The sequence below is a fragment of the Pleurodeles waltl genome, chromosome 1_2 (assembly GCF_031143425.1).
Source record: "Pleurodeles waltl isolate 20211129_DDA chromosome 1_2, aPleWal1.hap1.20221129, whole genome shotgun sequence".
Taxonomy (NCBI): Eukaryota; Metazoa; Chordata; class Amphibia; order Caudata; family Salamandridae; genus Pleurodeles; species Pleurodeles waltl.
Genome location: NC_090437.1, coordinates 974,987,350 through 975,002,518, shown reverse-complemented (window position 1 = coordinate 975,002,518; position 15,169 = coordinate 974,987,350). Strand labels below are relative to the sequence as shown.

General features: G+C 46.4%; 1 protein-coding gene across 1 annotated transcript in view; it reads right to left on the bottom strand.

The window, feature by feature from the left end:
- The window catches only part of SCFD2 (sec1 family domain containing 2), a 1,619,339-nt gene extending 1,605,649 nt beyond the window's left edge, over positions 1 to 13,690 (bottom strand). Inside the window, exon 1 of the mRNA XM_069201324.1 lies at positions 12,829 to 13,690. Coding sequence (XP_069057425.1) covers positions 12,829 to 13,591 — 763 coding nt within the window. The 5' untranslated portion in view covers positions 13,592 to 13,690. The remainder of the gene's footprint in view (positions 1 to 12,828) is intronic.
- Positions 13,691 to 15,169: the final 1,479 nt, after the last annotated feature.

The following is a 15,169-nucleotide window of genomic DNA, read 5'->3' as shown; positions in this document are numbered from 1 at the left end:
AGCCGCCTACCCACCGCTGCTTTCCTCCTGCGAACAGGCTGTGGTATATGTGTTTGGTTGGGATGGATCAATTGTGCTCCCTTTTTTTGTTTTTTCCGAGGGACGTGGGTTTGTGAGGTCCTTGACGAAGTTCTCCCAGACCATTTTCAGATTTGCAGGGTCCATGACCATGTATTCTAGCCTTGAAAGAGCCTCTTCTGCTTGACTTTTGATGGAGTTGGATGACCATTTCAGTCGCTTGAGGTTTTCAGTGCCGATCTCCCCTTTCAGGGAAACCGCTTTCTCCGGCTTCCGCAGTGTGGACTGTATCCTAATTGCCTGTGGTTTATGATAGCTTTACATGCGGTCCAAAATTCTAAAATCGTTCACCAACGTGTACAGTGACGGATTAACCAGTGTGTAGTCTAAATAGGATACCTTTTTTCCAGAGGATCTTGTCCATGCGGGTGGGGTGTCGGACGGATTCTGACCATTTAGGGCAAATAGGCCTACAGACTCACAAATATGTATTAATTTCTCCCTGGTCTTATCTTTCTTTCTGCTTACTTGGAGGGTTTGTTGCATTTTCGAGTTGGAGGCAGAGGGGAAGTGCAGATCAGAGCAGAGCAGAGTCAGTGGACGAGCGAGTGAGCGCGGAAGAGGAGCGGCTGCTTGCCTGCTGCACAGTCTTCCGTCGGCATCGGGACCAGCAGATGCTCTCCTCCCGAACCCGCAGAGGTCCATGCCCATGCGGGAGGGGAACTGGTTACGGAGTCATCGTCGTCCGGCAGGGAGAGGCAGCACCCGGAAGCCATGTGGAGCCCAGCCATCCGGAAGAGTCGGCCTGAAAGCCCCGGAAGGCCCAGCAGTACGGAACGGAGGCGCAGGGGTGTGGAGGGCAAAAACAGAGAAAACCTAAAAATGGAAAACTGTAAAAAAAAATGGGGGGTAATAGCCATTCAGACATCTGTTCAGTCATCAGTCCCCAGCCCGCATTACCCTCATCACCACTTCCCGCTCCACCACTACCAGCATTGGTGTCCGAACCAGCACAGCCATCAGCACTGGCACTCGCATTAGGTACCTGGGTGGTCAAATTTGATATTTCTGCCTAGTTTTAGCCTATCCTTGAAAACTTAGTGGGGATAGAAAGCAGGCAGTGACACTGTTGCCAAATGAGCCATTTCATACTTGACACCCAATACTAAACATTCCAATTCAATCAGATACTTACAAGCATCAAAATACAACAGGGGTACCTATGCATTACCTCAGAACCAAAGAGAGGACTTACCAAAACATGTGGGCCTCTAACGCTTTAATGCGACAACCTATCCTGGCGTATTTTAGACTTCACATGCTGCAAAATGGGTGTCCAGACATCATAAAAAACTGAGTTCCACATGACAGTATATTGCTGGCGAAGAAGCCTGGATGGCTGACAGAGTCACACATGAGGTGTCGTCTTAGGAGCACTATATTACACATTAGGTTCATCGCTGAAAGAAGGGAAGACTTCTAACAGAGTCAATAAAGTGTCAGCACCAGAGATGAGAGGCTTGCAGAACAAAAGAATAGACTGTCATATGCCAGCCTCAAAAGTAAAAGAAAAGTAGGGCTGGGGAATGGTCAGATGACAGATTTGCCTCTCAGAGGCTCATAAGGCTAGCTCGGATTCAGTCACATCACACCATTTGCTCTGAAAACTAGAAAATCCTGGACATAGTCAGTATGACCATTCCAGTAGTCGTCATGGCATGGGGCATCAGTTCTGTCAGTCTTCAATCTGAAAGTGTCAGACCTGAAGCACAATCATGCATGCCCCAACTGCAGTCATACATCTCACTATGTCCCAGCACTATTGCTGAATTTATTTTCCCACTTCTAACCAGAGATATCAATCAAGGTAAGAAACTAGGAAACTAGGAGCTTTTTGTTGGGGTGGCTTACATGTCCAGATGCTATAGACTCATCAATCAAAATCAGAGGTAAGGAAACCCACGTATGAAAATTATTCCTTTCGGATAACCTGGCTTAGTACAAACTATTGTGGTTTTTAGAAGTCCTTCACCCACAAAGCTTTTGTGACGTGCTTCATCATTGGACCTCCTTAATATGGCTGAATCCACTAGTGATTCCACATCAATTACAAGAAAAAAAACATACACACAAAAATGTAAACTTACAAACATGGGTTTAACACATTGGTCATCCCAGATGGGGTATGTATTTTGCCCCATAGAATACGAGGTGGGACCAGCTTTATAGTCACACTTGCATCAAAAATTCTGGTCTTTGTTTTACAGCTAGTACGCAGGGGCAGATATGGAATCACTAGAGGATTCCTACCATATTGCTTAGGGAAATCTATGGCCCTGACTAGAGCTGAATGACCCAGAGTGGAAATACAGGCCGTAGCATGTAGACCACATCTAAGGACTTGGAGACCATTGTGATTCCCGGGCATCCATCCTTAGCTCCATCAGAGTACAACGTGTTTTTAACCTTATTCAGTGTGATCACTAATAAAACTTACCCTACACCCTAGGTTATTTTACCCTCTAATGCGTCTTGACAATATCAAAGAACTCCCAGGACTTATAGAAATAATTTTTCTACTTGGGTTTCCTCACCCCCAGCTCTTGACTGATGAATGCTTCTAATCATACACAGCTATAATGATCTTCTTACCGTGAGGCGCACACGTGGGTGAGCTGAGGGCTCATCAGGTGGGAGGTACAAGATGATCCACAAAAAAAAACCTGTGCTGTATATTAGAATACTCTCTGTGTTTTGAAAGAGAGCACTCCCAGCTCTCACTTTAATTGAAATCCATAGCTCGCGTATGTGTCTGCATAGGTGTCAATAAGAAAGGGCTCACCAATCTAGGCAAGGTTCATCACTGCAAAAGGAGATGTCCTACAAGTTGGACAAACAATAAATGGAGAAAAGCAAATGTGTGTGACAATGGCAGAGGTAAGAAGCGAGACGTTATGTTACATCTGGTGGTTGTTTGAAGACAGAAAGAAACATTAATAGCATCGCGTTTGCAAATGTCCAAGTATAAATAACCTAAATATTTTTCTTTTGTAATATACTAAACCAATTGAATTGCTTTTTGGATCTAAGAATAAAAGATAGGTTCATCCTTGCAAGGGTCTAAACTTATGCCATGCCAGTCACAAGCAGAAGTTTGTAGAGAACACAAAATTAGATAATTCTAATGCTCTATTTTGTGGTAGTGTGGTCGAGCAGTAGGCTTATCAGAGGGTAGTGTAAAGCATTTGTTGTACACACTCAGGCAATAAATGAGGAACACACACTCAAAGACTTTACACCAGGCCAATAGTTTTCATATAGAAAAATATATTTTCTTTTATTTATTTTTAGAACCACAAGCTCAAGATTTGAAGTAAATACATAAAATGCAAGGTACTCCACACAGGTAAGTAAGGAACTTTGAATTAGAGCAGTAACATACACAGTTTTAGTTAAATGGCAGTAAGCTATTTTAAAAGCAGACAGTGCAAAAATCAACAGTTCCTGGGGAAGGTAAGTATTGGTTAAATTGTGAGGTAAGTAAGACACATACAAGTCTCACTTCCTGGGCATAGGCAGCCCACCGTTGGGGGTTCAAGGCAACCCCAAAGTTACCACACCAGCAGCTCAGGGCCGGTCAGGTGCAGAGGTCAAAGAGGTGCCCAAAACACATAGGTGCCTATGGAGAACAGGGGTGCTCCGGTTCCAGTCTGCCAGCAGGTAAGTACCTGCGTCCTCAGGGGCAGACCAGGGGAGTTTTGTAGAGCACTGGGGGCGGGGGAAGGAAGACACAGGTAGGCACACAAAACACACCCTCAGCGGCACAGGGGCGGCTGGGTGTAGTGTGCAAAGCAGGCGTCGGGTTTTTTATTGGTTTCAATGGAGGGACCCGGGGGGGGGGGGGGGGGGTCACTCTAGCGGTGCAGGCAGGGCACAGGGGGGCTTCTCGGGCCAGTCACCACCTGGGCTAGGCAGAGGGTCGCCTGGGGGTCACTCCTGCACTGAGGTTCGGTTCCTTCTGATCCTGGGGGCTGCGGGTGCAGTGCATGGTCCAGGCATCGGGTCCCTTGTTACAGGCAGTCGCGGTCAGGGAGAGCCTCTGGATTCTCTCTGCAGGCATCGCTGGGGGGTCCAAGGGGGTCATCTCGGACTACTCACAGGGTCGCAGTCGCCTGGGAGTCCTTCCTGTGGTATTGGTTCTCTGGATCTCGAGCTGGGTGCAGAGGGTGAAGTCTCACGCTTCCGGCAGGAAGAGTGAGGTCTTTGAAAGTTGCAAGATTGTTGCTGTTTGTTGAGCAGAGCCGCTGCTCACGGAAGTTTCTTGGTCCTGGGGTTCAGGGCAGTCCTCTGAGGCTTCAGAGGTCGCTGGTCCCTGTTGGATGCGTCGCTGTTGCAGTTTTTCTAATCAGGAGACAGGCCGGTAGGGCTGGGGCCAAAGCAGTTGTCGTCTTCTGTATTCTCTGCAGGGCTTGTAGGTCAGCAGTCCTTGTTTCTTCAGGTTGCAGAAATCTGATTTCCTGAGTGCCCCTAAACACTAAATTTAGGGGTGTGTTTAGGTCTGGGAGGGCAGTAGCCAATGGCTACTGTCCTGGAGGATGGCTACACCCTCTTTGTGCCTCCTCGCTGAGGGGAGGGGGGCACATCCCTAATCCTATTGGGGGAATCCTCCAAACTTAAGATGGAGGATTTCTAAAGGCAGGGGTCACCTCAGCTCAGGACACCTTAGGGGCTGTCCTGACTGGTGGGTGACTCCTCCTTGTTTTTCTAATTATCTCCTCCAGCCTTGCCGCCAAAAGTGGGGGTAGTGGCCAGAGGGGTGGGCATCTCCACTAGCTGGGATGCCCTGTGGTGCTGTAACAAAGGGGGTGAGCCCTTGAGGCTCACTGCCAGGTGTTACAGTCCCTGCAGGGGGAGGCGAGAAGCACCTTCACCCAGGACAGGCTTTGTTCATGGCCACCGAGTGACAAAGGCACTCTCCCCATGTGGCCAGCAACATGTCTGGTGTGTGGCAGGCTGGCAGAAACTGGTCAGCCACACACTAGAAGTCGGATTGGTATTCAGGGGCATCTCTAAAATGCCCTATGGGTGCATTTTACAATAAATTCCACAATGGCATCAATGTGCATTTATTGTGCTGAGAAGTTTGATAAGAAACTTCCCAGATTTCAGTGTAGCCATTATGGAACTGTGAAGTTCGTGTTTGACAAACTCCAAGACCATATACTCTTATAGCTACCCTGCACTTACAATGTCTAATGTTTTGCTTAGACACTGTAGGGACATAGTGCTCATGCACATATGTCCTCACCTGTGGTATAGTGCATCCTGCCTTAGGGCTGTAAGGCCTGCTAGAGGGGTGACTTACCTGTGCCACAGGCAGTGCGAGGTTGGCATGGCATTCTGAGGGGAGTGCCATGTTGACTAAGTCATTTTCTCCCCACCAGCACACACAAGCTGTGAGGCAGTGTGCATGTGCTGAGTGAGGGGTCCCCAGGGTGGCATAAGACATGCTGCAGACCTTAGAGACCTTCCCTGGCATCAGGGCCCTTGATACCAGGGGTACCATTTACAAGGGACTTATCTGAGTGCCAGGGCTGTGCCAATTGTGGAAGCAAAGGTACAGTTTAGGGAAAGAACACTGTGCTGGGGCCTGATTAGCAGGGCCCAGCACACTTTCAATCATAACTTGGCATCAGCAAAAGGCAAAAAGTCAGGGGGTAACCATGCCAAGGAGGCATTTCCTTACAATCTGTTTCTACACCAACTTACCTCGGTTGGCCCAGAGACCCCAATGGATGCACTGAGGCTTGAGTTGGACCTCGGTTCCGTTGAGCAGCACTTAGCACTACACACCCTCAAATACTGGATAAGTATTTGGGCAAAACCCAAGTTGAGGAACTATCTGGATATCATGAGGGAAGTCTGGTCTCAGGCCATGCTACTAAAAGAACCCTGGTACAATCATTTGGCTGTCACGCTGAAAGCCACTGGCTGCCCAGATTGCTGCATCAAACCAGAAAGCATGACCGCAGAAAGTGGACAGCTGATAAAAGAGACATTTTGGCTTTAAAAAACACATATTAAAAAAATATATCAAAACAAGTGGTCTGCCTCCTGCCATAAAGAAGAATACACCCACCTAGATGAGAAAAACTGGTCTCATATATGGAAACATGTGACTGAGCTCAAAATTTCTCCTATCATCTCACAGTGTAAATACTGGCTGTTACACAGATCTTTCTGGACCCCGGACAAACTCTTCAGACTAGGCTTATTCATTTCAGACAAATGCTGAACTGCTTAGCCAAAGTCAGAGAGCTCAAACACATGCTATTCTCTTGTCCTATGCTTCACTCATACTGAGAAGATATCAACAGAACCATAAACAACATCTTCTACTACAAGGTAACTCTGGACCCAGTGCTTACATGTTTAGGCCCCCGGATTATTCCTAGCCCGCCCCACTTAACAAAGCAGAACTCCTACTACCTGACTTAATACTCACATTAGGGGTCAAAACAATTCTTTGTGAATAAAAAGACTTCAAATCTATTTCCTACTAAACTTGGTGGGCCTGGGTATGCTTTCTCAGAAGCTCAGACAACAATATCCTCAACCAAATCTTCAACTATTACAGATCCAGACACCTTGGTTACCCCTGGATGCTTATTTACAGACCATGACAACCACGGATCGGGGTCCCGAACTTAACACCATTTAACTACCTTCCCTCCAAAACTAGGCTCTTGGGATATTCCCCTCACCCATTTCCTGTGCAATCCGTAAGGTATTGTAGTGAAATGTGTGTTTTGACCACTGACTTCGTGTTGCACCACTTTGCACTTGGCTTAGCTTCCCACAGTCACATTAGTGTTCACCAGTTACAGACTCACGTTTAGCCTTAAATTCATTCTGCCTATTGACTTTACCGTAGCATTAGACACTGCCATGTTAAAGGCTGCCAGTGATTTTCTACATTGTAAACTGTGCATTCTGTCTTGCCTCTCGTGCTTTTTCTCACTAAGGGCTTTGGTTGATAAGGATGTACTCAAAATGGCAGGGAACGGCCTTGCTTTGACTTGCTATCTTGGGATTGTGGCCAAACTTCAACTTTTTATTTTCAAAGCATACCTAAACTAGCCAGCATGTTTGAATTGCAAAAGGAGGGTTTTTTTCCAGAAAGCTCCTTTGTTTATTTAAGAAATAAAAAAGACCCAGTGCGACAGTGAGAGTTTCAGAGACCTCAGTCAGGATTCAGACGTTGAATGTCTGATATAGATTTCCCATCAGGGCGGGGATCTCTCTTTCTTGCAGTCGAACGGGTCATCGGCTTGCTGGCATGAGAAAGATGAAGCACCTGACAGGCCCTACGGTGATGCATTTTTATTAATTATTTGCTTTGCATTATAATATGGATACATATATTTGCTATGTATATTGCAGTGCAGAATCATTTGGTATGTTTTCATTTCATTGCTGTGACTGTTTTTTAAACATGTGCTTTCAACATGCTAAGCTCCTTTTAGGAACCTTACGTAGGGAAATAATGAATGTCTGCTTTGGACTAAGAAGTGCATTCAAGAGATTTTTTGTCAACTCATGAGTAGTTCAGCTGGGTCATTAGTAAAAAGCAAAACAGGTATGGACAGTGAAATTGAAGGGGTAGGGTAGGAAGTTGGCTCTGTATGCACTATTTCAAAGTAAGGAATAGTATGCACAGAGTCCAAGGGTTCCCCTTAGAGGTAAGATAGTGGCAAAAAGAGATAATACTAATGCTCTATTTTGTGGTAGTGTGGTCGAGCAGTAGGCTTATCAAAGGAGTAGTGTTAAGCATTTGTTGTACATACACACAGGCAATAAATGAGGAACACACACTCAGAGACAAATCCAGCCAATAGGTTTTGTTATAGAAAAATATCTTTTCTTAGTTTATTTTAAGAACTGCAGGTTCAAATTCTACATGTAATATCTCATTTGAAAGGTATTGCAGGTAAGTACTTTAGGAACTTTGAATCATTACATTAGCATGTATACTTTTCACATAAAACACAATAAGCTGTTTTAAAAGTGGACACAGTGCAATTTTCACAGTTCCTGGGGAAGGTAAGTTTTTGTTAGTTTTGTCAGGTAAGTAAATCACTTACAAGTCTCAGGTTTGGGTCCAAGGTAGCCCACCGTTGGGGGTTCAGAGCAACCCCAAAGTTACCACACCAGCAGCTCAGGGCCGGTCAGGTGCAGAGGTCAAAGAGGTGCCCAAAACGCATAGGCTTCAATAGAGAGAAGGGGGTGCCCCGGTTCCGGTCTGCCAGCAGGTAAGTACCCGCGTCTTCGGAGGGCAGACCAGGGGGGTTTTGTAGGGCACCGGGGGGGACACAAGTCCACACAAAAAGTACACCCTCAGCGGCGCGGGGGCGGCCGGGTGCAGTGTGCAAACAAGCGTTGGGTTTTCAATGTAAATCAATGAGAGACCAAGGGATCTCTTCAGCGTTGCAGGCAGGCAAGGAGGGGGCTCCTCAGGGTAGCCACCACCTGGGCAAGGGAGAGGGCCTCCTGGGGGTCACTCCTGCACAGGAGTTCCGTTCCTTTAGGTGCTGGGGGCTGCGGGTGCAGGGTCTTTTCCAGCCGTCGGGAAATGGAGTTCAGGCAGTCGCGGTCAGGGGGAGCCTCGGGATTCCCTCTGCAGGCGTCGCTGTGGGGGCTCAGGGGGGACAACTTTGGTTACTCACGGTCTCGGAGTCGCCGGAGGGTCCTCCCTGAGGTGTTGGTTCTCCACCAGTCGAGTCGGGGTCGCCGGGTGCAGTGTTGCAAGTCTCACGCTTCTTGTGGGGAGTTGTAGGGGTCTTTAAATCTGCTCCTTGAAACAAAGTTGCAGTTCTTTTGGAGCAGTGCCGTTGTCCTCTTGAGTTTCTTGTCTTTCTTGAAGCAGGGCAGTCCTCAGAGGATTCAGAGGTCGCTGGTCCCTTGGAAAGCGTCGCTGGAGCAGGTTTCTTTGGAAGGCAGGAGACAGGCCGGTAAGTTTGGGGCCAAAGCAGTTGGTGTCTTCTGTTCTTCCTCTGCAGGGGGTTTTCAGCTCAGCAGTCCTCTTCTTCTTGTAGTTTCAGGAATCTACATTCTTAGGTTCAGGGGAGCCCTTAAATACTAAATTTAAGGGCGTGTTTAGGTCTGGGGGGTTAGTAGCCAATGGCTACTAGCCCTGAGGGTGGGTACACCCTCTTTGTGCCTCCTCCCAAGGGGAGGGGGTCACATCCCTAATCCTATTGGGGGAATCCTCCATCTGCAAGATGGAGGATTTCTAAAAGTTGGAGTCACTTCAGCTCAGGACACCTTAGGGGCTGTCCTGACTGGCCAGTGACTCCTCCTTGTTCTTCTCATTATTTTCTCCGGCCTTGCCGCCAAAAGTGGGGGCCGGAGGGGGCGGGCAACTCCACTAGCTGGAGTGTCCTGCGGTGCTGGCACAAAGGGGTGAGCCTTTGAGGCTCACCGCCAGGTGTGACAGCTCCTGCCTGGGGGAGGTGTTAGCATCTCCACCCAGTGCAGGCTTTGTTACTGGCCTCAGAGTGACAAAGGCACTCTCCCCATGGGGCCAGCAACATGTCTCTAGTGTGGCAGGCTGCTGGAACCAGTCAGCCTACACAGATAGTTGGTTAAGGTTTCAGGGGGCACCTCTAAGGTGCCCTCTGGGGTGTATTTTACAATAAAATGTACACTGCCATCAGTGTGCATTTATTGTGCTGAGAAGTTTGATACCAAACTTCCCAGTTTTCAGTGTAGCCATTATGGTGCTGTGGAGTTCGTGTAAAACAGACTCCCAGACCATATACTCTTATGGCTACCCTGCACTTACAATGTCTAAGGTATTGCTTAGACACTGTAGGGGCACAGTGCTCATGTACTGGTGCCCTCACCTATGGTATAGTTCACCCTGCCTTAGGGCTGTAAGGCCTACTAGAGGGGCGACTTATCTATACCTGCATAGGCAGTGAGAGGCTGGCATGGCACCCTGAGGGGAGTGCCATGTCGACTTACTCGTTTTGTTCTCACCAGCACACACAAGCTGGCAAGCAGTGTGTCTGTGCTGAGTGAGGGGTCTCCAGGGTGGCATAAGACATGCTGCAGCCCTTAGAGACCTTCCTTGGCATCAGGGCCCTTGGTACCAGGGGCACCACTTACAAGGGACTTATCTGGATGCCAGGGTGTGCCAATTGTGGATACAAAAGTACAGGTTAGGGAAAGAACACTGGTGCTGGGGCCTGGTTAGAAGGCCTCAGCACACTTTCAATTCAAAACATAGCATCAGCAAAGGCAAAAAGTCAGGGGGTAACCAAGCCAAGGAGGCATTTCCTTACAGGTAGTCAGAGAGTCTTTGGAGTGTGGCAGTGCTGATAAGTCACAGGTGTTGCTTAAGTCACCATTGAATCACATTCATGTTCCTGAAATGGCTTGGGAAGTTACTGTAATGTATGTTATGGGGCCAGTGGTGGATGGAGATGGTTCTAGTACTTCTGTATTAGTTGCTGTGGATTATTTTCCTAAGTTGCCAGAAATACAGTTGATGGAGAGGGTGGGTGCACATGCTGTGATAAGGTTCATGGATGAGATTTTTTGTAGAGAAGGGTTACCTAAGAAAATAATTAATTACAGACAGTGTTAGAGACAATTGTGTGCAGTTCAAAGCTGATGAAGTTTTTGCTTAGGAATGGTATTGAGCATAAGGTGACATCTGTGTACCATCCAGAAGAAAATAGAGAAGTTGAGAGGTTTAATTGTGTAATAAAGGGTACTTTACAGTCTGCTAAATCCAGGGACAGGGGCTATGGACAAAAAAAAAAAAAAAAGTAAAATGGTTTGGATGTATAGGATAACTCCAACAGTGACAGAGTATAGTGTTTTTGCCATCATGAGAGAAGGGCGTCGTTCAGGAACAATATTCATGCTTGGCAAGTTAGTACTCATTTACAAGAATGATTGCCTGATGTGGTCAAGAAAAATATTTCAAGAACTCAAGCTGTTTATAAAAATGGCCTCTGATAAGAAGCATGGATCTTAAGTGAGTTTTGAAGTCGGAGATGGTTTGGGGGAGGAAACAAGAACAGAGTTAAAAAGGAGAACGTGTATTTTCAGTTCCTTTAAGAGCAGAAGAAGTGTTTCACAATTCGGTTAAAACTGAGTGATGGCAGAATGTGGCATATGAGTAGTATAGCTGAATGCAGATTTGGATCTGAATTTGATGATGGATAAAGAAGTGTCCAATGAAGGAATTCATTTTGGTAAGAGGAGAGGCGTTCTCATTGTATGGAAAACCCCAGGACTAATAGTGATAACAGTGAGGCTGGTGGAAGGACAGCAAGCTCTGGCGAAGGAGACGAACTGGATAGAGTGCAAGGTACTGGAATGCAAGGGGAAAGGAGAGGTTAAGATGCTGAAAGTAGGAAGGTTGATGATAATGCCAAATTAGTCCTAAGGTGGGGGCGTAATTATGGTCCGAGTTACTTTAATTATTTTGTATCGTAGTTTCATTTTGTACATCTTTATTTTGTAGCATTCATCTGATAAAGCTTTTGTATTATAGTTTTATCTTGTACATTTTTATTTGTTACACTGTCTCATTGTTTATTTAAAAGGGGAAGATGTGTTGCATTGGGGTCATATGATTTATTATTGGAAAATAGGAATGTAGAATGTTAGGAAGACAGAGTTAACTTCCCATTCTATATTGATTCTGTGTGTGAGGTAATCACGCATTGCTGATTGGGGTGTTGCACCTGCACTTTGCAGGAGTGAAAAGCTTGCTGTTGTATTTGGGGGTCATATGATTATTAATGGAAGGTACAAATTTAGAATATTAGTTAGGAATGTACAGTTTAGAATATACTTAAATATGCTTGTATAGGATTTTAGGTGGTCTTTGAGATGTTTGGAAGCACAATGAGCAGACCCTGCATGTGATCGTCCCAGGACTCAACGTAGATATGGCTGAACAAATTCACGCTATATGAAGAAGTTAGTACAATTGCATTGCTGCTGTCCATGCTGTACTTGTCGAATGTGAGGGGAAGCTCACACTGCTGATGAATCTGCAGTTATCTGTTCTATGTTTGAGAATAAAGCTTGGAAGTCCGCAGCCCTTGCTAGATCTGTTCTTTGTGTGTTAGGGAAATCTGAACTGCTCCTTGGTGTGCAAGGTAAACGGGTAATAAGGCTGCTGCTTGTGCTCTGTAAACAGTTTGACATACTTCACATATATTACATAGTTGGCTGGGGAATAGCACTGAATATCATGTTTTTCTGCTATCTTAGAAATTAGACCCAACCCACCACTAACGAAATACAATATTTAATAATGAACACAGCCAACGGAGTGTAACAGTTGATATGACTAGAGAAGGCCTAAGCAATTTTGCTTCTTTTACTCAAGAGGAGCTCGAAATAAGAATATTAAGACTGTTTTAGTTTTATCTTTGTTGACACTGACAGAAGTCAAATGACATTACCTTTCTGAATATTCGGGCAATTAATGCTGTATAGCCTTTGAGTAGTTAAACTATCATAAGACTACATATAAACATAAACATTACATAAGACTTAAACAGACAAATTCCTTTCTTAGGTGTATACGAAAAAGCAGAGAAAAGAGAATCAAACGGGTGGGTGGGTGGCCGAGTAGCATTATGAAGTGGGAGCTGCTTTTATGGGGAACATCACCAGGTACATGCACATACGAATGAAATGGTAAAGTATAAACGCGTGATATTCTATGTTGTAGGTGTTAAGGAGTGCAGTGTCAGAATAAACTTGATTATGTATATTTACCTGTCAAGTCCAAGCTTCGGTCTATGAGTAACAAGGAGCACCTGTGTGGCGCTGTCTTCCTCCTGTTCTTGCTCTGCGGGTCTCCAGCCAGTTCCCCAGCTACGAGTCGGCTGACTGTGCCTAGAGCAAAGCACTCCTCACGAACACCCAGTTCCTCCAACAGGCTGGCTAACTCACGGGCCAAGCCACGTATCTGAGCTTGCAGAGCAGAAGGCAACTCAGTCTCTGCTGTGGGGGGCAGCGGTCTTTTCCTCTCGGCCCGGGGTCGGCCGGACATGCGCTGAAAATCCGCGGGGAGCGGCGGGAAGAGAGTGGCTAGAGCCGGGGCGAGAATTAAGTACGGAGCCAGAGGAGCCCAGGCTAGAGGCGCGTTTACCACCTCAACCAGGCCGGTGTCGTCTCCCATCCATCGGCGGATCTGTTCCTCCAGGCGCGATCTCTCCTCAGGGGCAGCGGGGGCGATAAGGAGCACCTGGTAATGCTGGAAACAGCTGCCCAGCACTAGATCCCGCAGCGCGTCCAGTTCTCGGCCCCGTGGCGGCCCATTCAGGACTAGCACAGCACGGCCTTGTCCAGGGTCTCCGAGCGGTCCGGTGAGCCCCCGAACGCTAAGTGCACCCGCCCGCAGCAGAGCCCCGACGCCACCGACGCTCCAGTGCAGGCTCTCAGCACTTGCAGTGTCCAGAAACACTAAGGAACTCCGAAAGCAGGGCAGCACGCGCTCCCATGCCTGGGCATAGGCAGAGCTGAGGGGTGAAGCCATTGCCAAGTACAGCGAGAGCGGCGACAATCACAAATCCAGGTGACAGCAAAACACACACGTGTAAACTACAACACGGCGCGGCACGATGACGTCACCGCCGCTGATGTGTCTCTTTGTACAAGGCCAACTATCCTTAAAAACACGTTGAAAAGATATAAGGACAGTGATGGCAAGGGGGTGGAGATACCCATGAAAACAAGGCAGACAGACCTAAACGAATCTAAGTTAAACAAAAACAACTCCATAGCACGTGCAACAAATAATAAAGAAAGGACTAACACTGAGAATGCCTCACAAAAAATTATTTCCCCTTTGCAAAGAAAAGCATTTTTAAGCAGTATGAGTTAAAAAAGAAAGAAGCCTTTGTACTTAACACATACAGAAACATTGTGTGATAATCCGGTTACTTTATCATACGAGCAACCAGCATCACCTGTGTCACACTAAGTCCCTGTATTGCTTTGAAACTGACCAAGAAATTCCCGTACCAGTGGCTTGTAAAGCAGTGGGTGCGTGTGAATGAACACTTACCGAGTCATCATTCCTGTCAACAATTAACTTATCATTAAAGGACCAGTGAGATATTTCACTGAAATAATTTCCTTGTTTGGCAAAATTCTGGTTGCCTGATTATGCAAAAGTTTGACCAAACACTTACTACTCCACCATCCCTTTCTATTCAACATTAAGGAACCTGTAGACACTAAAGATTTGAACAGATGAAGAACAAAATAGAAGCTGCTTTTTGACTTTGAGAGGGCTTTTTATCATGACCCAATATCCAATACTTTTTTTGCCATTTTTGTTTTTGAGAAGTGTTACATATAATTTTCTTTGTGTCAATACATGCCCAACATTTTGGTGTGTTGGTTAAATCTTTGATCAAGTCAGGATGCACATTGGATCAAGGATCTTGTAATATGTTACTTGGTTTGTGTCACATTTACTTTGTCTGTGTTCTATATTCTATGTTCTCTATTCCACATAGCATCGGAGTGCTGGTGAGATTCCAGAATCAAGAGCAGTTGGACTCTGGCTCTGGACTTGTCAGGACTTCTTTTGCTGTCGTGGATCTTTACCTTAGAATAAAGAAGAATCTACAATTTGGATGTAAAGTGTTCTTTTCGTTTTCGTGTACTCTGTACATCACCCACGCTACAATTTGGTACCAGGAGTGGGGTGAATTGTTTTTGATCCACCGACCGCTATTTGAGGTGAGACTGCGCGGCCTGACCAGAAGCGGAGATTTAATGGTGCCGTTTTGCCAGAGTTTAAAGAGATCAAAGGAAAGAAAAAAAAAAAAACGCCTTCTTACCGCGATTTTCTACAGCCTGGTAAGCCTTGGTGAAGTTTGTTTCCAGGTTTTGGAGCGCCCGTGCCGTTAAGCGCTCGAGCGCACAGTGCTGTGTGTGTGGAAACTCGCGTGCACAGCTGTCCTGCGCGCATGCGTGGGTACGTCCAGTGCGCTGATTGTTGCTGGGCAACGCGCGTCTCTTGTTGTGTGCGTCAGTTGCCGGGGCAACGCACTTACGCCAACGAAAGTGATGGAAATGGTGTCCTACAACAGCCTTCTACTTC